The 24,411-nt window shown below is 45.5% G+C and overlaps 1 protein-coding gene across 3 annotated transcripts in view; it reads left to right on the top strand.

Annotated features, from left to right (window-relative positions):
• The window catches only part of FER (FER tyrosine kinase), a 460,995-nt gene that overhangs the window by 425,063 nt on the left and 11,521 nt on the right, over positions 1–24,411 (top strand). For all 3 annotated transcript variants that reach the window (XM_027545475.1, XM_027545473.1, XM_027545474.1), the window contains one exon: positions 20,051–20,205. In XM_027545475.1, coding sequence (XP_027401276.1) covers positions 20,051–20,205 — 155 coding nt within the window. The remainder of the gene's footprint in view (positions 1–20,050; positions 20,206–24,411) is intronic.

The raw sequence follows: 24,411 nt of genomic DNA, 5'->3' as shown, positions 1-24,411 counted from the left end.
TCTCTTTTCTTGTGCTTATTTGCCATTCATATGTCTTCTATGAAGCGGCTGTTCAAATCTTTTGCCCATTTTTCTTTAATCAAGCTTTTGTCTTTAAGTTACAAGCGTTTGTTATTTTTTGGAAAGAAATTCCTTTATCAGATAGAAATTTTACAATTTTTTTTCTCTCAGTGTGTGGCCTGCTCTTTGCTTGGTTTTCTTTTCAAGAGATGTTTCTAATTTTAATGAAATCTAGTCCATCAATTTCTGCTTTTATGGATCACGCTTATGGTGGCATATCTAAGAACTCCTTTGTAACCAGAGTTGTGAAGGTTTTCTCCTATGTTTTTCTTTTTAAAAATTTTGCGGTTTAATTCTTGTTTTCAGATCTGAGACGCACACGATTCCTGCCTCTTGTCTGTGCTTTCTCACCCTTTCTCACCCTCCTCCTTGGGTTCTTTACCTGCTTACCTGCCTGTTTCTAGCTCTGCACACCTTCTGGTCAGAACATATCCTGTCATCTTCTGGGGACTCCCAGTTCCAGTCCTATCCCTTCCTGGAGGTCAAAATACAACAGAAATCCCTTTTTAATTGTCTGCCTTTTCCCGTTCCTGTGACTTTTCAGTACCAACAATATTTCCTTAGGTGTCCTATACATAGCTCTTTCAAGCCATCTTTTAGGAAAAAATCTCAAAACATTTTTATTTGCCTGGTGAAATGCAAAGGTTCAGATGTACATAGGGCTTGAAATAACCCTTTAAAGTTTTCAGTGAGCAAATATTTTAACTTGACTAGAACTCAGTGCGAAGTTCAGAAAACCCGATTATGCTGATTTGATAGCACTGAGAGACTGATTCAGTTGACCCTGTGTGTGAGGATAAGATTGAGAGATGTTCTTTCCCAGCTTACGTCACACATAGTTTTTGTGTCTGGATAATTGCCCTGGCAAGTCTGGAGTCCCTTAGCGAGGCTCTCTTCAAGGCTACAGCGTTTCAGGGTGCCCCGTCTTCTTGTCTGCACCCACCCTGCCCTCTAGCCCTCTGCTGTCTCTCTGACAGCATGGCTTGTTACTGATAAGCTCCTTGAGGACAGAACCTATTTCTTCCTGATGCTGCACAGAACTTGCCACATATTTGGTGCCAGGAAATGCTTGCTGCATTAGTCATCTGCCCCTTTAACATTCCAAGATAACAAATCGTATCATCTCCCTTTATGCTAACATCCTAAAAATCCCTATGCACAGAAATTCTGCTATTTCATCTGTTAAATAATTTGGACCCACTTTCTCCAGTCTTGTCTTAGTTTTCTCAATAACACAGTCAACTAAAATGTTTACCCACTGACTGGCACTCTCTGGTACACCATTGGCATTTTATTAAACCACATAGATACTTCTGAGTTTTTAGTAAATAATGTCCTTTCTTTGAGTGTGGCCTTTATCTTTATGCCACATATCCTTTGGACCAGGAAGACTTTATCTTTGAATCATCTTCCTGAACCATTATTAGTTCAGCATGCTGCTGCTGCTGCTGCTGCCAACTCACTTCAGTCATGTCAGACTTTGTGCAACCCCATAGACGGCAGCCCATCAGGCTCCCCCATCCCTGGGATTCTCCAGGCAAGAACACTGGAGTGGGTTGCCATTTCCTTCTCCAATGCATGAAAGTGAAAAGTGAAAGTGAAGTCGCTCAGTCGTGCCCAACTCTTAGCGACCCCATGGACTGCAGCCTACCAGGGTCCTCCATCCATGGGACTCTCCAGGCAAGAGTGCTGCAGTGGGTTGCCAGTGCCTTCTCCAAGTTCAGCATGAGAGGAATTCTTTTTGTTATTGCTGGAGAGAACTTTGGTATGGCAAATTTTGCAGAAAAAAATTTTGGGATATTGGTATAAAAATAAACATCTACTCTTCCATGAGAAAAAAGAACAAAATTATTTTTAGTATATAAAATTCAGTTTTAAAGAAAATATTCTTTTGAAAACATAGCTGCCACTTAGTATATTCTTTGATAATCTGACATAAATATAATCAAGAATATGGGTAATAAAACCTTTATAGAATAGCTTGGTTGCCTGGTATGATTTTAGATAATCATTTTATTGTTTAGCACATGGCAATTTAATGAAATTTACGTGTCTATTTTACAGCTAATGCAATGGATTACAGAAACATTAAGAAAATAAAACTGTCTGCATAATAGTTAAGATTTGCCTGTTATTATATTAATAGAAGCAGTCACCAAAGGAACTAAACTGCAGAAAACCTAAGCTATTTATTATAGCTTTGACAATAATCATGATAATTGGTTCTGAGATTCCAGCTGTAAAAGCCTCATGAAGGTTTGCCGGTTCTTTCTCAGAGACAGACTTGTTCCTGATAAGGTGCCCCCAGAGGCCCTGATCAGCCGGCTTCAGTAGGCTGAGAGTGAGCCAGACCCAGCTTCTCCACAGAATGACATCACTCCCGGTTAATAGTCAGACCACACGCTGGTACATTGTGGGATTCCGTAATTACTCTGATTGTTCCCGCATGGACTGAATCCAAATACCCCCTCTCCCATTAGTGAGAGAATTATTAAAGTACTCAGAGGTGGCCTCCATTTCCTCTGCCCGTGTTTCAGCGGCTGTTTGTTTGCCTGGGAAGCAGGTCCGCCGCTCGCTGTCTGGTAGCTGCCTCTGATCGCGTCTCCCTTCCTCCTCTCTGCTGATTCCGAGGGCATTCCACCTGCCGCAGGCCTTAGACGCCGCCCCCTCTAGGCCAGGTCTGCGTTCCTGTGGAATTGTGCTGCTTTTGTTTTGTACCTTTGCTCGTAACACGTGTGGGTTTCCTGTTGTTTTCACTCTTTGATGCATTTCCCCTGTAGGATCAGTAATGTGTCATTTTGGTGAAGTCTACTCTTTTAGAAATGCAGTTCTTTTTATTCTTATTGAGGCTCTTTTTCTGCTTTCTGGTGGCGGTGCTGCCACAACTGCCTGTGGCTCAGCTGGTAAAGAATCCGCCTGCAATGCAGGAGACCCTGGTTTGATCCCTGGGTTGGGAAGGTCCCCTGGAGAGGGGAAAGGTTACCCGCTCCAGGATTCTGGCCTGGAGAATTCCGTGGACTGCATAGTCTGTGGGGTCGTAAAGAGTCGGACGCGACTGAGCAACTGTCGCTTCAGTTCACGTTCACCTGCACTTCTTACCCCTGAGCGTTTTTCACCGTAGTCCCCTTCTCTCGTGGGAGCAGGCCAGTGCCACCCCCACCTCCTCCCTTCCACTTAGAATGGTGAAGAGGTCTAGGACCCTTTTTTAACAGAATGGATCAACAGTTATATTGACATAATTGTATCACTCATGTCTTTGCTTCTGCTGTTTTTTGCACACTGCATCTTCCTCTTTTATGGATCCCTTTTTTACATTATGTCAAATATGTCCTTGAGTAATCCTTTTAGATGTATCCTATTTGATAATGCATCATTTATCTAGTTTGTGCCAAAGGAACCTAAGTGTCATAAGAACATAAATTTGTGTGTCTTGTCACTGTTTTGCCTAGAAGAGTGCTCAGCAAATAGGAAGTGCAAATTACATACTTTTTCAGGGAAACAAGTCAATTTATTTTATCACTTGGCCTTCTCCTTGTCAATTTTAAATCTTTCATGGAAATAGTTAGAAAGTGCCTGTCATATTTTCCTACCTTCTGATACCAAGTTTTCCCCATAGTTATCACCTTTATTGATAACTCAGGGGCATCATTACCTATATCACTCATTGTGATTTGTTCTATTCTGAGAGCAGAACTCCCTGAAAGTGTCTCAGGGAAGTGTGTCTCTAAGTGAACTAGCTTCCACCTGCCAGATACTCTATTTTTTTCCTGTTATACCCGGTTGGAAGTCACTGGTCGTAAAGAGATGGGACCAGGTGGAGCCCTCTGGCAGTGTCATTTTCTGGACACAGAGCAGCCGCGTCTGGAAGAGACGTTCATCAAAGAGCCTGGTGATCATAAGCGTAAAGAGAAAGCTTGAAAGGGAAAAATTCAGCCCATAAAAGCTCTGTGGCCCATAAAAAGCTAGATGAGAAAACAAGTTGAAAGCAGAGGATCAGGAGCCAAGCCCGGAGAAACAGCTGCCCCAGTAAGAAGATGCCTGCAGTGCTCCTTTAGGTGTGGATGAGGAGCCGCAGGAGCGGCCGCAGGCCTTCCCTCAACAGCGAGCCTTGTTCTCCGGTCCCCTGCCCTCCCCTCTTCCCTTGCTGTTGAGCTCTCCTCATTCTCAGTGCTAATAAATGCTTAATAAATCTGCTGTTCCCATTGTCTAATGCTTCATCAAATACCATCCCAACACAGTGGCTTAAAACAGCATTTCTTACTTTTTTGTCTCACCAGTTCGGGTCAGTAGTCTGGGCTGGCTCAGCCGAATGACTTTCTGCGTTTCTCCCCTGGGGTCACTCATGTGGCCTCAGACATCTAACAGTTTGGGACTGGGGGGTTAACACAGCCCCACTCACACGGCCTGGGCCCCTTTGCCCACTGGAGGCTGTGCCCCTCTCTCTTTAGATGGCGTCTGCCCAGGCTTTTTTCCACAGTGTCTGGAGTGTTCCAGGAAAACTAGAGTGGCAGCTGCAAGGCCTCTTAAGGCTTACACTCCAGAACTTCATACTACTACTTCTGCACGTTCTGCTCGTCACAGTCACAAGTTAGCCTAGATACAAGGGATGGAGGAGAACAAAATATTATGGCCATGATTTCATACATCTGAGAGCCCACTCCTAATTTTCAGACTTGTCACCTCCAATATTGTAATGTGTGTACTTGCATAGCTATTTCTTGTAATATTGAGTTTCCTGAGAGAAGGGATTGGGCTATCTATACCTGCAGCACACAGCAGAAGACCCAGTACCTATTCAGTTTAGTTCAATTCAGTCGCTCAGTCGTGTCCGACTCTTTGCAACCCCATGAACCGAAACACGCCAGGCCTCCCTGTCCATCACCAACTCCCAGAGTCCACCCAAACCCATGTCCATCGAGTCAATGATGCCATCCAACCATCTCATCCTCTGTCGTCCCCTTCTCTTCCTGCCCTCAATCTTTCCCAGCATCAGGGTCTTTTCCAGTGAGTTAGCTCTTCGCATCAGGTGGCCAAAGTATTGGAGTTTCAGCTTCAACATGAGTCCTTCCAATGAACACCCAGGACTGATCTCCTTTAGGGTGGACTGGTTGGATCTCCTTGCAGTCCAAGGGACTCTTAAGAGTCTTCTCCAACACCACAGTTCAAAAGCATCAATTCTTCAGCATTCAGCTTTCTTTATAGTCCAACTCTCACATCCATACATGACCACTGGAAAAACCATAGCCTTGACTAGATGAACCTTTGTTGGCAAAGTAATATCTCTGCATTTTAATATGCTGTATAGGTTGGTCATAACTTTCCTTCCAAGGAGTAAGCGTCTTTTAATTTCTTAGCTGCAGTCACCATCTGCAGTGATTTTGGAGCCCAGAAAAATAAAGTCAGCCACTGTTTGCCCATCTATTTTCCATGAAGTGATGGGACCAGATGCCATGATCTTAGTTTTCTGAATGTTGAGCTTTAAGCCAACATTTTCACTCTCCTCTTTCACTTTCATCAAGAGGCTCTTTAGTTCTTCTTCACCTTCTGCCATAAGGGTGTGTCATCTGCATATCTGAGGTTGTTTGATTCCAGCTTGTGCTTCTTCCAGCCCAGCGTTTCTCATGACGTACTCTGCATATAAGTTAAATAAGCAGGGTGACAATATACAGCCTTAACAAACTCCTTTTCCTATTTGGAACCAGTCTGTTGTTCCATGTCCAGTTCTAACTGTTGCTTCCTGACCTGCATACAGGTTTCTCAAGAGGCAGGTCAGGTGGTCCGGTATTCCCATGTCTTTCAGAATTTTCCACAGTTTATTGTGATCCACACAGTCAAAGGCTTTGGCATAGTCTGTAAAGCAGAAATAGATGTTTTTCTGGAACTCTCTTGCTTTTTCCATGATCCAGTGGATGTTGGCAATTATTAATGCCTTAACAAAGAGAAGCTGAACCATTGGTGAGCTCATTAGTTGATAGGTACATACAGTGCATGGGTGAATACTCTCTTTTGTGTACATTTTATAGCTAGATTCTAAGATAAGTGGAATAGTAATTTTAAAAGTACAAAGTAAAGTAGAAGTGTGTCTTTTTGATATAGAGCAGAAGAAGTTTTTGTACGTATCAAGCAGTAACTATAGAATCCTGGGTTGTTAGAACCTAGAAACTCATCTCTGTAACAGAGACTCAGTAGTGTTTCCTTAATCAGTTCCCAGATCAAATAACCAGAGATCATTTCTTCTCTTTTCTGTACCATCGTTATCACAAAGGTTGGGCGTCATAGTCTTAAAATATATATTAGTCTTGTGGCATGCATTTAGTGTCAGATTAGTGAACATTTGTGCCAAAGTAGCAAGATCTTAATAAGGCAGTCTGTTTGCAAATGCAGCCTCTAATTCCTTTGCTTTAGAAATACTTTAAATAATCTAAAAGGCTCAACTATTACTTAATGTCAGCTAAGATTTGACTGATGGCACTAAAAGAACAATTTGGTATCTCATGGAATTTATAAGTCCTGTGTCCCAGTTCAGTTGCCTCATAGGTGACTGTTTTCCACGTAATTTCACCAAGATTCAACAAGAGCCGCCCTGACTTGCCCCCTTTCTGCGCACCGTCCTGAATGTTGTCAAAGCAGCTGTCACATTTCCCTCTCAGAGCCTGGGGAGGACTGTAATTTGTAAAAACATGTGGCCTCCTTTAGGCGTGACAGGCTTTACACGTATATACATTATTATTTTGTCCACTTTGGGTCTTTCAGACACTTTTGCTTAACTGCGGTGTGCAAGTTGGTAAATGCAGATTTCATTAAGAGACCAAAAGCACGCGTGTGTATGCAACGCTAATATTTGCTCAGACAAGTAATCCTTCATGAATGCAAAACGCAGATTTTGTGTGGATTACTGCAAAGAATCATGGAACGAATAATAATTAATCATAGGAGGACATTTTTGTGACTATTTGAAAAACCTTTTACCTTGTAGAAGTATACGAGAAAAATAGTTACATATATGAAACAAGTCTTAATATAATACCATAAAAATGAAGTCTTATCACACATAATAGAGGATTAAAAATGAGTGAAGATAAAGCAAGCTCTCCTGACTATGAAAAGAAAATACAGAGAGACAGAAAAGAAATTGAATTTCAGATCTTTGTTTCAAGATAAAAATGAATTATTATAAAGTAGACCTTATTCATAAGTTTGGCTCTCCTTATTTGGATTTCATATACTGAAAGCAATGATAGGACTGAAGGAAAGTTTATAATAAAAGTCACCAGGGATATCACTTCATAAACCTAGAAAACAACATTAGAAATTGAAATGGGAATAATGAAAACGGCATTTGAAAGGAATGTAAATGGGAGGCAAGGAAAGAATTGTTGAGACACATGAAAGGAAGTCATTACTTCTGTTGAGTTCCTATAAATACTGAAAAGTGTTCTCCGTTAAAGGGGCTGGTGCCACAGCGAACGGGATGGGATCTTTCCCCTCTGCACACGGGCTCAGGCTGTGGTTGGGCGACTCTCCGTGTTCCTATGCCAGGTGCGGCCGGCCTCCTGCTCGACCAAGAGTGCGGCCTGAGAGGCTCCCACACGTCACCGGACCTCAGCAGCTGTGCGGTCTGACTGACAGCTGTGTCTGGTGGAAGAAGTGGGGACAGGGCACTGGGGGGACACAGTCCATATGGACTGTCTCGGCCAAGTGCAAAGCCTGTGGCCTTCCCTGCACGGAGAAGATAGTCCTGCAAAGCGTTAACCATCTGCGGATGGTTCGGTATCTGCATCGAGGTGCGTTCCACCGTGATTCGTGTGTGCGAGTTCATTAGTATCTGGACATTTTGCAGACTGTAAAAATTCAAATGGCCTTGACAGTTGCTCTCCTTCTTTGCATGCCTTTGGTGTCTGAATTTGGGTGCCAGTGTGAGTCCGTGTGTCACACAGTGAAAGTGTGAACGACGACAAATGGTTTGGGAGGAATCTCCTGTGCCTTTATGATCGTCACGTGCCTCTAAACAGGACAGAAGAATACAGCAGCCAAGGTAGCGCATGTTTAGTCCTCCCAACATAGTCGGTATTCCGCAGCTCAAGCCCTGAGCAGGACTCGATTTCATCAAGTCTCAGGAGCAAGGTGGCAGAAGTCTGTCTACTCAGGGGCCACTGAGCTTATAAAAACAGTCGTTCAAAGGAACCAAAAGGATGCTCAGCATTGTAGAATACTGGAAGCGCACAAGCTTTGGAGCAAGACAGATTCCACACTCAGCTACTTGTCTGCTGTATCTCCTTGAGCAAGTTATTTAATCTCTGTACCTCGGTTTCTTTATCAGTACAATAGTGTCAGTCGTGTCCGACTCTGTGCGACCCCATGGACTGCAGCCCACAAGGCTCCTCTGTCCATGGGCTTCTCCAGGCAAGAACACTGGAGTGGGTTGCCATGCCCTTCTCCAGGGGATCTTCCCAGCTCAGGGATCGAACTCAGGTCTGCCACATTGCAGGGGGATTCTTTACCACCTGAGCCACCAGGAAGTCCTGGTGATGCCTACATTTAAGACAGAGATACCTACAAGGAGATCCCACCAGCCCATCCTAAAGGAGATCAGTCCTGGGTGTTCATTGGAGGGACTGATGCAGAAGCTGAAACTCCAATACTTTGGCCACCTGATGCGGAGAGCTGACTCATTTGATAAGACCCTGATGCTGGGAAAGATTGAGGGCAAGAGGAAAAGGGGATGACAGAGGATGAGATGGTTGGATGGCATCACCAACTCAATGGACATGGGTTTGTGTGGACTCTGGGAATTGGTGATGGACAGGGAGGCCTGGCGTGCTGCGGTTCATGGGATTGCAAAGAGTCGGACATGACTGAGCAACTGAACTGAACTGCTGCTAAGTCACTTCAGTCGTGTCCGACTCTGTGCAACCCCACAGACGGCAGCCCACCAGGCTCCCCCGTCCCTGGGACTCTCTGGGCAAGAACACTGGAGTGGCTTGCCATTTCCTTCTCCAACGCATGAAAGTGAAAAGTGAAAGTGAAGTTGCTCAGTCATGTCCGACTCGTAGCGACCCCATGAACTGCAGCCTACCAGGCTCCTCCATCCATGGGATTTTCCAGGCAAGAGTACTGGAGTGGGGTGCCATTGACCTCTCTGGAACTGACTGAACTACCTACATTTAAATAGCAGTTAGGGATAATAGGTTAAGCTCCTTGTATCATGCCTGTCACATACTAGGTATTAAATAAGTGGTCACTCATTATTCTTACTGGGTCAGGAAGTGTGTTTTCTTGATTCAAGCATGTAACTTGTAACTAGCCCTCCCAGCTTTACTTCCATTCATCAATGTTGGTGTTCACGCTTGTGATGGAAAGGTAGGAAACCCTTCACCAGGACCATCGAGCATCCCTGTGTGGCAAGTTCATCCAGCCGGTTACAGGAGGACAATGCCTTTAACCAGAGCTTACAGAATGTTAGAGTGGAAAGGGTCATATGCTGGCTACCGCATGCTGGACCATGGACCACCGGCTCCTCCAAGCTACTGCAAGTGTCCAAGGGCGCATCAAGCTTCCTTTGAGACAGAATAATGTATCTGTATATGTCCATATGCAGTACTATTTTACTGTTGTGATTAATGGAATACAAATTTGTTTCAAAACATTGTTGAATCCTTAGGAGCTTTTTCATTATATTGTATCTTCTTTGTCAGCCATTGTAAAAATACAACTCTCACATCAGGGTAAATGTGGTACAAACAAGCCATGACATGGTTGCATATTATGTGGAAAACCTTATGCTCAAGACAGTCAAGAACTGGTGCTCTCATCCCGAGGCCCAGGAAAATGACGCGTGGGGTACTCGTTTACTCGGCTTGTTAAGGAAAACCCTGGTGATAACCCAGGTCTCCAACTCCTGGTCCAGAACCCCGGGCAGAGGGGGTGTTCCACTGTTGCTCCTGGAAAAATCTGAAGTGTATTTCGTGTTCAGATCAGTACTCATGAAGCTGAGTATTGACAGGAAATGAATTGTTTGAAAAAGATTTAAAACAGTACCTGACAAATATAAAACAGTCAACATATGGTTGCTGTTGTCTTGATGACTGTTCAGTAAGGAGTGATTCTGTCACTTTCTTCTGTCTGTTGCTCAGAGGAATTAGCTGCATCCAAGTGTAGCATTGTAGGTTTATCATCAGTCACTCAAGCAACTGGCTTCTTTCTCCCACTGTCAGAACAGGAGTGGGTGGGTGTTTTTAAAATCTCCCTTCCAGAAGTCTTAGGAGCAGAGGCTCTTGCCATTAGTACTGAGACTAAGTGTGGAGGGCAGGTATCTCGTGCTTAGGACTGCTCTGTTTTGTTATTAAATTCCCCACTGGGATTTGGTATGTTTCTGTGAACTAAAGAGATTTCAGTATTTACTTTCCATCAATGTTTTTTCATTTGTCTTCCCCACTACCCACCATGCCCCAGTTCTTCTTGACCAGACTCTTTCTTTATTAATAGGTTCACCTTTAGATCAGTATTGATTTATAATTTGTAGTAGTCTCTACAGATTTGATATCTAACATCATCATGTGGCCCTCAAGTGATAGTAGAAAGTTGTGAATAAGAGATGCTTAGTTCTGACTGTATAGACAGAGGTTCATAACGATACACCATCCAGATTAGTCACAGTACTTAAAGACAAAGGAAGTCCCCTTTGGGTTTGTCCGGTAAATTGAGGACTAAAGCAGGTGTTATCACTGCGTGTTTGTGGTTCTGGGTTTTTTTCAATATCCATATTTGTGGTATGAGTTCCCTTTCTAATTATCTAGGAACTATCTATAAGCTAAGTGAAAGAATATGCCTAGTCCATACTTGCGTATATCCAGCTAGGATTCTCTTACAGGGAAGTTGCTGACGGAAAGGAGATCAAAGAGCCAGAGTAAGCGCGGGTATGTGCGCCCCCCACGTCCATTTTGGTGACGGCAGGTGGCTTCTGGGGCCTCCGTGAGCGTGAGTGGCTCTCCTGCAGCCAGCTCTCAGGGAGCAGTTTCAGGGCCCAGCTCACCCGCAGTGGCCTCGTTAGGGGAGTCAACAGAGCCTCTGTCTCTCCACAGACAGCCCAGGGCCGCATTTCTCCAGCACACGCAGACTCTTGGATGGAGGCAACTCAGCCTTCAGGGCTGACCCTGCTGTGCTGTTGAGAGAAGGTCACCTGGTTTAGAAGAAACTCCCTAGGGCAAGCCCTGGACAGCTTTTTAGAAGCTGTGCCTGTACTCCCAGGGGTGCATGTAAAGAACCCGCCTGCCAGTGCGGGAGACGTAAGAGACGCGGGCTCCATCCCCCAGGGGGGGAAGGTCCCCTGGAGGAGGCCTGGCCACCCACTCCAGTGCTCCTGCTGGAGAATCCCGTGGACAGAGGAGCCTGGCGGGCTATGGTCCACGGGTTGCACAGTGTTGGACACGACTGAGCGGCTCAGCAGCAGCAGGCTGACGTTTGCCACACACTCATACTCAGCAGCACCAGGCCTGCCCGCCCCCGGGAGCCCACCGCACCCGGGCTGGGCCGGCTCTCCGTGGCCTGCTCTCTCTGTGGCCCGCCCTCCCCGTGGCCTGCCCTCTCCCCGTGGCCCGCCCTCCGCGTGGCCGGCTCTCCCCGTGGCCGCCTCTCTCCGTGGCCTGCCCTATCCGTGGCCGGCTCCCTCCGTGGCCCGCTCTCCCCGTGTCCCGCCCTCCGCGTGGCCGGCTCTCCCCGTGGCCCGCCCTCCCCATGGCCCGCTCTAGGTGCTCAGCCTGTGCCACTGTTGGAGCAGGTCTGCGCCGTCATCGTGAGGTTCTGTTTGCCGTGCCACCAAGTGCTCAGGCCTGTCCGACTCTGTGCCCCCGTGGACCGCACCTGCCAGTCTCCTCTGTCCACACAGATTCTGTGTGACGTCTGTTCGATTATCTACTGGAGTAATTTATGCCAAAATGTGATTAAAAAGTCTCATGTGCCTCCCTCCCCTCAGGTAGCATGTTTGCATTACTGCAGCAGCTTTAAGCAAATGAAGCGCCTCAGATCCCTAGGCCTCGAAGTGTCCCACGGGCAGCAGGCCAGGGGTTTCAGGAGCCCCGTGGCTCTCAACGCACCAGCCCGCCAGGCACTGGGGCAGGCCTCAGCAGAGACACACAGCACACCCTCTCCCTCTCACCTGTCTGCACGCACGGGACCGGCGCCTTCCTGCCCGCCTCCCAAAGCGTGTGGCACACGACAGTTTCTCAAAGGAACAGAAAAAGCACAGTTTAATAATGGGCCTAATGTCCACAGTTCTGCAGCTGGGCCTTCCTTTGGGGCCTCTTCTTTTAGAACTAAGTGCCCGGTTAGTGGTGGGGGCACAGAGCTCACCGAGGCAGAGTGGGAAGTGTGGTGCAGGAAGCTGTGAGGGGAAGGGAGGCTGAGGAACGAGGTGGGGAGTGGAGACCCGGGAGTGAAGTCACAGGTGCGCCTGAAAGTGAGGCGGAGAGAGATCTGCACCTTCACACAGGTTTTATTCAAAGGAAGAGAAGGTGATTAAGAGGTGGAAGGACGCACCGTGGGGTCTGCAGAGGGTGTGGCCGGTCACTTCTTTTTTGCCTCATCTCTGGTCCCATCTCTGTTGGCTCAGTAGTGGCGGTCGTGACATGGTCCCCGAGGGGCCGCTCCATGCTGCCCGCCTCCCTCTCCCAGTGGACACGCATGTGTCACTTCAAACCATTTGCTGACATTCAGCTTCTTCCAAAAAAAGTTTTTTCAGGTCCCCCCCACTTTTCAGAGGTGAGAGTAGAGTGTCACTTCCTTTCTTAAAGGTAATCAACTTTTAACTCTCCGGTTGTTTAAAATTCGGAAGTTGTAGCCACTGGCTGCGGATTACGGGGTGTGTAATGGGATTGCATTCTGGAAGAGAAGCGCGAGGTGTGTTGAGAGGCATGATGGCAGGGGGCCAGCATGGCAGGCTCTGAGGCCGGACCTCAGTACCCTCCACTGACCATGCAGCTCTAGGCCGGTCACTTCACCCTCCGGCCTTCAGGTTCATCTCCTGTATAAAGATGGAGGTCATCAGTACCGTAACTAGAAGAATTAAGTGGCTTTCATGAAAGGAGCTTAATATAATCCCTGACATTTAGCAAATGCCACATAAATTGTTGCTGTTAGGAGAACTAAATTGAATGGCTTCTGTGTTTATATAAATAGAAAGGTGGTCAAGCAGTTATTCCAATTAGAAGGGAGGAGAAGGCAGTTATTCTCCAATACACAGTTTCTGTAACTAAAATTCAAGTTTTACTGCTGTTTTCCAATTGCTGTGCTAAACAGTTTACATAATTGTCACAACAGTCTTTAACAGGTACTTCCTACTTTACAGATGAGAAAACTGAGGCCAAGCCTAAGTAAATTTCTAAAGGTCCAAGAGCTAGTGAATCATCGATGCAGTGTTTCAGAATTGCTGCTTTCAACTACTCCTCTGTGATGCTCCCCGAGTGTGCTTGCAGCCATCACTGACACATATGCTGTGCAGTAATAAGATAGAATTCTGTTCTTTAGCAGAGCATAATAAGGCAAATGAAGTCGGCTTCATTTATCCCCAACCCCTGGGTTATTGGCTTTCTTCCATGTGTTAGAATGAGGAGCTCTCAGGTATTCTCCTAAGTGCTGAGAGTTATTTGTGCCTCAGTTTTATCCAGACTGGGGCCTTCCCTGGTGGCTCAGTGGTAAAGAATCTACCGGCCAATGCAAGAGACGTGGGTTCAGTCCCTGGGTCAGGAAGATCCTCTGGAGAAGGAAATGGCAACCTACTCCAATATTCTTGCCTGGGAAATCCTGTGGACAGAGGAGCCTGGCAGGCTGTAGTCCCTGCGGTCGCAAAGAGCTGGACACGACTTAGCGACTAAACAGTAACAATTATCCAGACCCAGTGGGAAAAGAAGCAAATATTTCTTAACTCCTTTCCTACTGAGGGATTAATCTTGGCTGCAAGCAGTGAATGGCATTTGGGATAAAGCAACCGGCAAAGGAGAACACTGGCCCAGCCTCCTGGTTGTCCCTGGTTCATCACAGTATTTGCTCTGAGAGGCAGCATCGCTCCAGAGCAAGCTGCTCGCTGTTGTAATTTCCAGAGAGAGCAAAGAAAATGTGCTGTCTCCAGTGCCTGCTGGCATTGGATTTCCCGTAAATATTCTCTGTGCTCGTTTCATCCTTAATTAGCCTGTCTCATACTGTGTACAACTTGTAAGAGACCCTTGGTATACAGTTAAAAGTTTGAATCTTCAAATAAGATTACGAAGCAGACCTAAGTGGAGCATCTCCATGTCCTTTTGGCAGCCAGCAGCATTCACTGCGCTGTTCCTCTGCACCTGGTAAGATCAAGTTATCTCCCATCAGTTCAGTTCAGTCACTCAGTCGTGTCGGACTCTTTGTGACCCCATGGACTGCAGCACGCCAGGCCTCCCTGTCCATCACCAACTCCCAGAGTTCACTCAGACTCATGTCCATTGAGTCAGTGATGCCATCCAGCCATCTCATCCTCTGTCGTCTCCTTCTCCTCCCACCTTCAGTCTTCCCAGCATCACAGTTACCTTCTGTGACACCATGCCAGCCTGTTAGGAGATTCCCCATCTCTGAAGTCCTGTAGGCTTTGCAGTCGGTAGCACACTGGCTCACGTTGACTTGTTCTCTGGCAGTTTCATGTGGGGAGAGGCAGGGAGCATTAGTCTCTTGCCGTGACTTACTTGGGGCGAGGCAGCTGGGAGCTAAATAAATGAACAGAGAGGGGAGAAGGGACAGAGGTGTGTGTCTGCCTTATCTCCCAAATTAGATTGTCAGCTTCTCAGCCCAGAGACCGCATCTGTGGTTCCTATCTCCTTTAATACGTTTTAGACTATTAGGCAAAGGGTGAGTATGCAGTGCATGCTTATTGCCTGAAGGCCTGAGGTTTTATTTTAATTCATAGAGTATGCCCAAAGATGCCATTTCCATGCACTTGAACTTCATGCAACCCACAACACTGAGTTGAAGGTATCTCTAAATTAGTTTTAGCTTCATCCCTCATAGAACTGAAATCCTCATTTCAGAGGACAAACCCCACCGGTGCTGCAGTGAAGATGGTGTAAGTCGTTGCACAGCACAGGCCTTACTCTGAGGAAAGGTCTGACACCAAAATTCTGTCAGTGCCTAAACAGCTACACTGAATAACACTCACTCTGACCAAGAGAAGTGGCGTTTGGCCTGAGGGGCATCACCCGGCCCCCTGGCCAGGACTGGGAGGTGCGCCCTGCGGTCCACCGTACCTCTGTCCAGTCAGGTGACCACACGTCAGTGATACATTTCAGGACCTGCTATTCTGCTCCAGTGATCTGTAATATATCTGTTCTACTTAACTGTATTGATGATGATATCTTTCTAGTGATATTTAGAATCAGGTTAGGTGAGTCCTTCAACTTTATGCTTCTTAAAATTGCTTGGATTATTCTAGAACTTTGCAATTCCAGATCCAGTTTTTTTTTAAAAATGTACTGTAGTATAGTTGATTTATAATGTTGTGTGAGTTTCAGGTTTACAGCAAAGTGGTTCAGTTACACATATACATGTATCTACTCTTTTTTAGATTCTTTTCCCAAGGACACTCAAATAAGTCACAGAGCTGTTACTCATTCCGGCCATCTAGGCCACAGGTAGGACGTGGCATTCCTGAGCACACAGAATGCACCTTTATAGAAAAGTTCCTCCCTACACATTAGAATGAGCCAGTACTTCACCACCACTCACTCTAACAGCAAACCAGACTCCCTCACTCTTCCGCAGAGCTGGGAAGCCAGTCGGTGGTTTAATTCTAACCTTGGGCTTCTAAGCTTCTCCATGTGAAACTAGACCTAACGAATAAAGCTAGTCTTACCAGGTTAGTGAGGCAGAGGATGTCACTTTCCTTTCTGGATGTCTTTAGCTGCTGTTGGCCAAGTTTACTACAAAGATGTACAAGGCTGATTTAGCTCCCCGAGGAAATGCCATATTGCCAGTCAGCTATTGCTAAAGTCAGTGCTCAGGGTACTTCCTGTGTTACAAGACCAACTGTATAAATTAGACTACAGTTTTTCAGAAGTCTTGACTCATGTTGGATATGTAGAAGTGCATTCCAAAGATAAATATATAAAACCATCTCAGCTGAAAGACAAGCAGGTTGTTGATAGTTCCTCAAGAGAAAAGAATTACAAAGCAAAGCACAGAACAGACAACCCACCTTCAGCAGGGATCACTCCTAGAATAAAACTGTGTGTGTGCATTCAGCAAGCTCCTGCTGAGCACCTGCTATTGCCCGGTGCTATTCTGGGCACTGGGGTATAGCTCAGAACAGCACACCACCTCTTCACAAAGGCTTCACCCCAGCAATGCCCACCTCCCCCTTCCCGCATTAGTTTACCCTCTCTACACTAGTATTACTGTCTGCACAAGTTAGAGGGAAAAACCCTTTGACCTGAAAGGCTCTCTAGTCGCCTCCTCATTTCTCCATACGCCTTTATAGAAAACTGACTCAAGAGTGGCTAAACCTCCCTGTCTCCACTTCTTTCTTTCATTCTCTTTGAACATGCGCCAGTCATACCATCGTACCCACCGCTCCTGAGACTACACTTGTCAGTCTCATTAAATCCCACATTGCTGAATCTAATGGCCAGCTCATCGTCCTCATCTTGCTTGTCCTCTTAGTAGTAGCTGACAGTTACTGTCTCATTGCTCCTCGAAAAGCCTTCCTCACTTGGCTTCCAGGACACCAGCTCCTCTGTTGGTTCCCTCCCTGCCTCACTTGCTCCTCCTCAGCCTTCTTTCTTCAGTCCTTCTCTAAGTCACAGAGTTTCTGGAGCGCAGTCCTTGAATCCCCTCTCTTCTGACCTCCAGACTCACACACCCAACTGCCTACCCAACGTCTCAGACTCAGTATGTCCAAAACCAGACTCCCCACCTACAGTACTGAGTGCGTTTTGAGTGCATGGGTCCGTCTAGTCAAGGCTATGGTTTATCCAGTGGTCATGTATGGATGTGAGAGTTGGACTGTGGAGAAAGCTGAGCGCCGAAGAATTGATGCTTTTGAACTGTGTGTTGGAGAAGACCCTTAAGAGTCCCTTGGACTGCAAGGAGATCCAACCAGTCCATTCTGAAGGAGATCAGCCCTGGGATTTCTTTGGAGGGAATGATGCTGAAGCTGAAACTCCAGTACTTTGGCCACCTCATGCGAAGAGTTGACTCATTGGAAAAGACTCTGATGCTGGGAGGGATTGGGGGCAGGAGGAGAAGGGGACGACAGAGGATGGGATGGCTGGATGGCATCACTGACTCATGGACGTGAGTCTGAGTGAACTCCAGGAGTTGGTGATGGACAGGGAGGGCTGGCGTGCTGCGATTCATGGGATTGCAAAGAGTTGGACACAACTGAGTGACTGAACTGAACTGAACACAAACACACATATATCCAAAAAAAAGAAAAATCTAAGAAACAAAAATTGCTTAAATGACATAGGAATTCCTCTCACACATTTAAAAGAAAGAATCTAGACATCCAAAGTCCAGATCGTGCATGGCAGGCACACTTGTCATTAGGGACCTGGGCCCCTTGTCTCGTTACTTCTCCAGCTTTAGTGTGCTTCCTCTTTTCGTTGGTGGGAGAGAGAAATGTAATGGTCCTTCCCCTCTAAAAGAAACTTACTAGAAATCCTAGACAACTCTTCTGCTTGCAGCTCATTGGCCAGAACTTATATCATGGCCAGATCTCGCTGCAGGGGAGGTTGGGATGAATAGCATTTTTTAGCTCAATGAGAATATATTCAGCTAAAAATGGGGGGGGGGGGCGGTGGGCAGGGGGGAAGGTGAAAAAGAGTATTAAATGGACAGTAGGGAGCAGCTAGCTGTGTCTGCCATGCTCTGAATCTGGTTCGCCCCCAGTTCCCCGTTCCCTTGTCAGCCACATTCTCCCAGTTGCTTAGGCCAAATGCCTTGGGTCAGCCATGGCTCTTTTTCTCTCCCAGTCTACATCCAATCCACCAGCAGATCCTCCTGATTGTGCTTTCAGAATAGATCCTGAATCTGATAGCTCTGACCACCTCCTCACTTGCATCTTAGTGCAGGCTGTCATCGCCTCTTCTGGACTTCGCAGATAAGCTGCTTACTGGGCTCTCTGGTTCTGCCAGTCCACTCTCCACACAGTAGCATATCATCCTTCAAAACCTAAGTCACACTGTGTCAGTCCTGTGTGCAGAACCCCGCCTACCTCCTAGCTGATAAAATCCAAGGGGCTTAGTATTAAAGGGCCATGCGTCATTTGGTCCTGGCTCACTCTGATTAAATCTGTCTTCTCGCTTACTCATTCCACTCCAGCTCTGCTGGCTTCCTTGATGTTCCTTGAATATACCAAGTATGGGCCAATTTTAGGGCCTTTGTATCTATAAATACTATTCCTTCCACCCTGAATGCTCTTCACCTAGAGATCCCATGGCTTGCTCCTTAGCTTCTTTCAGATCTTTGATCAAATATCACATTATCAAAGAGATCTTTCCTAACAGCCTATCTAAAATAGGATTCCCTCTTGGAAATCTTTTTCCCTTTATATAGCTCTTTTTCCTCTTAGCACTCAACACTGTCTGACCTTTCTTCTGCTATTCTGTGTGTGTGCATGCTCATATGCTTTATTTATATGTCTATATATAAACATCTATATTACATATATGAATCTGATTATTGAGCATCTTCCCACTAGAACTAGAGTGCAGACGTGGTCTGTTTTGTTAACCACCATCTTTCTATTAGTTAAGGGAGGTCAAGATAGAGTTCTCTGACAGAGAAATGTAATGGGTACTTCCCTTTTCTTTTAAAGAAACTAAAGAGTTCTGCTTATATCTCATTGGCCAGTATTTAGATTATGTGTGGAGCTAGCTGCAGGGGAGGTTGGCAAGTCTCACAGAAGTCTCAGTTGAGCTAAGAATGAATGAAGAGGAGTGAGCTATGCAAAAGTCTAGAAGGCGAGCACTCCAGGCAAAGGGAATAGCGAAGTGCAAAGCCCTACTGTGGAAATAAGCTTGTCATGTAGAAAGGGTTTGTCCTATGTTTGGGGACAAAACAAAGTTGAGTGTGGCTGGAATAAGCAATTATGGAGATACCGGAACACGATAGAGGCTTCCCAGGTGGGGCTGGTGGTAAAGAACCCCCTGCCAATGCAGGAGACAAAAGAGACTCAGGTTCGATCCCTGGGTCAGGAAGATCCCCTGGATGAGGGCATGGCAACCCACTCCAGTACTCTTGCCTGGGAAATTCCATGGACAGAGGAGCCTGGCGGGCTAAAGTCCATGGGGTCGCAAGGAATCAGACACGAATGAAACAACTTAGTCAATTTAGTACACACGCAGAACAAGGTGAGAGAGGCAGGGCAGCTCACCAGGGAGGGTTTTGCGTATCCCAGATGCAAAAAGGGAAAAGAGAGAGAAAGGCACCAGCCTCTTTGGCATCTCAGCCATTCTCCAGCCTTTGGGAAATTCCAGGGATACACTGCCAAAGGCACACGCAGCTATTTAAGTAACTGAAAGTAAAGAAAATTTAAACGTTCAGTTTCCGCATCGCACCCGTCACATTGCATGTGTTGAGTAGTCACGTGGTCTGTGCTGCCTACCAGCCAGCACACACAGGGCCCGCGGGGTCGCATACACCCTTGTCCCAGAAAGTTCTGTTAGTGCAGCTCTGGGATAGCCAGTCAAGAGAGGAGTAATACGGAGCCTGCTTAGTCTCTCCTGTGGCTTCTCTCTTAACCCTAGAATCAGTGCTTTCTGTTTCAGTGGAAATGATGCCTGTGGTGCCTGGATTAGCATGTGGCCCATCACATGTACACGTGTTATCGTGGTAATTTTTACCTGTGACAGAGAGAAAGACTGGAAACTCACATGCATTCTTAACCTCATTACGAGCACACTGCAGATGTGAAAATGCAAAGTGTGGAAGCCATCCATGTGAACGGTGTTTTCTGTGTCTTATTGTGACCTAGGGATCTTGCTGCAAGAAACTGCCTGGTAGGTGAGAATAACGTGCTGAAAATCAGTGACTTTGGAATGTCTCGTCAAGAGGACGGTGGTGTGTATTCATCTTCTGGCCTGAAGCAGATCCCCATTAAGTGGACGGCACCAGAAGCGCTTAATTATGGTAAGAAGGGACCCTTCCTTTCTGGTGGTCAAAGCGGACTCCGTCAGCATGAAACAGTCACGGGCAGAGTCCCGGAGCAGAGCAGAGTACAAGCGAGAATCAGCTGAGGGGCAGCAAACGGGGTGTGTGTGTTCAGACTTTGCACACTTGAGGACAGACTTAATTCAGCGATTTTATTGATCAGATTTCTGTGTGAGATTGCTAGATTTAAAAGATGGATAGAGTTACAAGCACTGGTAAGTGTGAGTGTGCATCTGAAAGTTTCTATCGTGATCCCAGAAAAAGATTATTTCTATTTTAATAGTCAGATTAGACCCAGAGTCAAAGTGTTGTGTGGCTCTGGACCATTTCCTTTGAATGCCTTATATTTGGTCCAATAACCTCATCTGATGTTAGGTCCCTGAAATACTGAGTCTGTAGTTTCTCTCTGAAAAACTGACATGGTTTCTTAGCATCTCAGTCTCTGGAACTTGTATAAATCTTTTGGGAAGAGAGAGATGGAATATGTGTGTGTACATATCTAAATCACTTTGCGAGGACATTTCGACTCAACTACCCTCCAATGTAAAATAAAAATAAAATTTAAAACATATCATAAAATTATTCTTTGTTAAAGTGAAAAGTACTTCATCATGAAAAATTAATATAAAGTATTTACAAAAGTCTTAATGCCTAAATTAAAGACAGGTAATTTAGAAAAAGCTTTGAGGTAAAATTCATGTGACATAAAACTGACCGTTGTAAAGTGACCAGTTTAGGGGCGTTTAGTACCTTCACAGCGCTGCACAAATCCTGCCTCTCTCTGGTTCTAAAGCATCTTCCTCACTCCAGAATAAAGCCTTACACCCGTATTAAGAAGTCACTCCCCCAACCGCTGGAGGCTCAGACCTGCTTTTGGTTGCTATGTATATGCCTATTCTGCCTATTTCATATAAATGGAATCATATAATATGTGACCATTGGCATGTGACTTCTTTCATCTAGCGTAAGGTTTTCAAGGTTCAACCATGTTATAGCATATATCATTATTTTACTCCTTTTTGTAGCTCAATAATATTCTGTTGTATGTATCTGCCACAGTTTATTTATCCGTTCACCCACTGATGTGTATTTGAGCGGTGTTTGCCTTTTGGCAGTTGTGAATAGTGCTGCTCTAAACACCTGTGTACTGGGGTTTATTTGTGTACCTGTTTTCAACTAATTCTGAGTACACACTAGGGAATCTGGTAATTCTGTGCTTAAGTGTTTGAGGAACCACTGAATGTTTTCCAGATCAAGCTTTGGAATATGATTGTTTTGGAAGTCAGTTGGGATGGATCCAGACACCACAACCAGCTTTGCATTTTGCACGTCAGCAATGCTATGGAACAGACATGTGCAGGCAGCTGTCATTGTAAGAAGTTGACTAAGCTGTTCTAGTTTCCAGCAATGCAGTTTTTTAACCTAACATGTCAGGGATACTAAGCCTCACCCTTAGTCTGTCTTCCCGTGTGCTGGCGAGAGAAGTGCTGGTGAGCTTTGAGGAATCCCACCACTCCTCAGAATCCACAGAACACGGCAGCCCTGCTGTTTCCCACAGTGATTCTTCTCTGGGGTGGTCATTATTCTGAGGCTATATCCCTAATGACAGCAATCACAAGACGAAAGAAAGGACTGTAATCTTTTTTTTAATGGAGACATTTTCTTAGATAATGAAAACTGCTAAGCACCTTCTTGTTGATTCTTACAGCAGCCCTATAAGGGAGCCAGTGCTGGACTAGGGAGCCGTAAATACTTATCAGTAAAATCCACTCTCTACAATGTGTTCTTAATCCTGTCTGCCGGATTCTCTATATTACATTGCCTTTAAAATCTCTCTTACTGCTAAGCAATTATGCCAGTAAAATTCAGCCTTTTAATCAGGGCGTATTTTAGTTGAATTTCAAGCTGACTAAAGTATTTACCAAATACTTTAATTCAGAATTCTAATTCCAATATCTGTAAGAGCCAAACCTAAATTTAGCATGTCATAGAATAAAGACACGTTTCCCTGGTGGCTCAGATGGTAAAGATCTGTGTGTGATGCTGGAGACCTGGATTTGATGCCTGGGTCAGGAAGATCCCCTGGAGGAGGGTGTGGCAACCCACTCGAGTGTTCTTGCCTGGAGAACCCCATGGACAGAGGAGCCTGGTGGGCTGCAGTCCACAGGGTCACAGAGAGGCAGACGTGGCCGAGCAACCAGGCGCAGCACACGTGAAGGTCTTTGCTGGGCAGTGACAGACTGCTTGTTCATGTTACTTTTATAAAATACTGAACAGCACACCCTCTCATCACAAACTGAAATGGCTTAAAGACATAAACCTAAGTCTTTAAGACAACATACAACTCCTAGAAAAGATCATAGGAAAAACATTCTCTGACATAAGGCATACCAGTGTTTTCTAAGGCCAGTCTCCCAAAGCAATAGAAATAAAAACAAACCTAATCAAACTTCCAGGCTTTTGCACAGGGAAGGAAACTAAAAACGACATGAGAACACAACCTACAGAATGGCGGGGATGTTCAGAAGTGATGCGACTAACAAAGGCTTCATTTCAAAGTATGCAAGCGGTTCATACAACTCAACAACAAATGAACAACCCAATAGACCTTTTTCTTCCTTCCTTCTTCCCCCAAAGGAAAGAACCCTTTCCTTCTTCTCCAAAGAAGAAAAACAAATGACCAACAGGCACATGAAAAGATGCTCAGCATCACTAATTATCAGAGAAATGCAAATCAAAACTGCAGTGAGGTACCACCTCACAGCAGTCAGAATGGCCATCATTAAGAAGTCTACAAGTAAATGTGGGAGAGGGTGTGGAGACAGGGGAGGCCACTGTTGGTGGGAACGTGGCTGGGTGCAGCCACCGTGGAAAACAAGACGGGGGCCGCTCAGAAGACCAAGCGCAGCATCACCACGTGATCTAGCCAGCCGACTCCTGGGCACACACCCAGACAACACTCTAACTCAGAAAGACGCACGCACCCCTGCACTCACAGCAGCAGTGATCACAGCAGCCAGGACAGGGAAGACGCCTAAGCCCATCCCAGGCGGGTGGACACGGAAGACGCGGCCCACGCACACAGTGGGCTGGGAGAGAATGGAATGACGCTGTTTTCATGACATGGGTGCGACTGGAGACTGTCGTGCCAAGTGAAGTAAGAAAGAGAAAGACAGGCAGGCACCGTATGATGCCCTCACATGCGGAACCTGAAACGTGGCACACATGAACCTGTCTGTCAAACAGCGCAGACGTAGGGAGCAGCTGGCAGTGGCCAGGCAGGAGGGCTGGGGTAGCAGCTGTGAGCTTTTATGCACAGAATGGGGAAGCAGGGCCCCACTTTATATGTTTATACACAGAGAATATTCAATGTCCAATGATCAACCATAAGGGAAAAGAACATTTTTTTAAAATGTATGTACATGTGTAACTGAATCATCTTGCTGTACAGCAGAAATTAATACTGTAAGTCAACTATACCTCAATAAAAATATTGATAAAAAAATTTTAAATGCAGAACAGTTTAGGTGAGGGAGAGATGTCTAACAGGATGAGAAGGAAGTCAGGAGTATTTATTACCCAATCCAGTGAGGGAGTTCCTGAGTGTGTGCGCATGTCTCGGCAAACCTGAGAAACATTTTAGTTCTCCCAGAATAAAATTACTGAAAATTGGCTCTAAATCCTAGCATTTTTTAACAAGAGAAAATATATCTTACGAAAGTCTTACTTGTTGTTCTACATGGAGATGTAATTTAAAGCATGGCTGCTATAATTAATACTATATTGTATATCTGAAAGTTGCTAGAAGAGTAGATCCTTAGAGTTCTCATCACAAGAAAAAGAATTTTTGTGACAGTGGATGATAGTGTTGACTAGACTTACTGTGATTATTCTGTAATATATACAAATAGTGAATCATCATGCTTCACAACTGAAACTCATATAATGTTATATGTCAATTATACCTCAATAAGAAATACTAAGTAATTCCTTAAAATAATCCAGTTAAAACCAGATTCAAAAGTCAGGTCACAGAGTTAGGTTATAAGCTTTCACTTCCAGAGTGTGATCTTGGTTTACAGAACAAGTGGCCATTCTTGACCTCTTCCCAGGTATCATCTCACAAAAGGGCATTGGGTTCTCTGGGCTGTACATGTCCTTGAAGAGCTAATTAGTCTAAACTTG

This window comes from Bos indicus x Bos taurus, chromosome 7, assembly GCF_003369695.1.
Source record: "Bos indicus x Bos taurus breed Angus x Brahman F1 hybrid chromosome 7, Bos_hybrid_MaternalHap_v2.0, whole genome shotgun sequence".
Lineage (NCBI taxonomy): Eukaryota > Metazoa > Chordata > Mammalia > Artiodactyla > Bovidae > Bos > Bos indicus x Bos taurus.
This window is presented reverse-complemented; position numbering and strand designations above follow the sequence as displayed.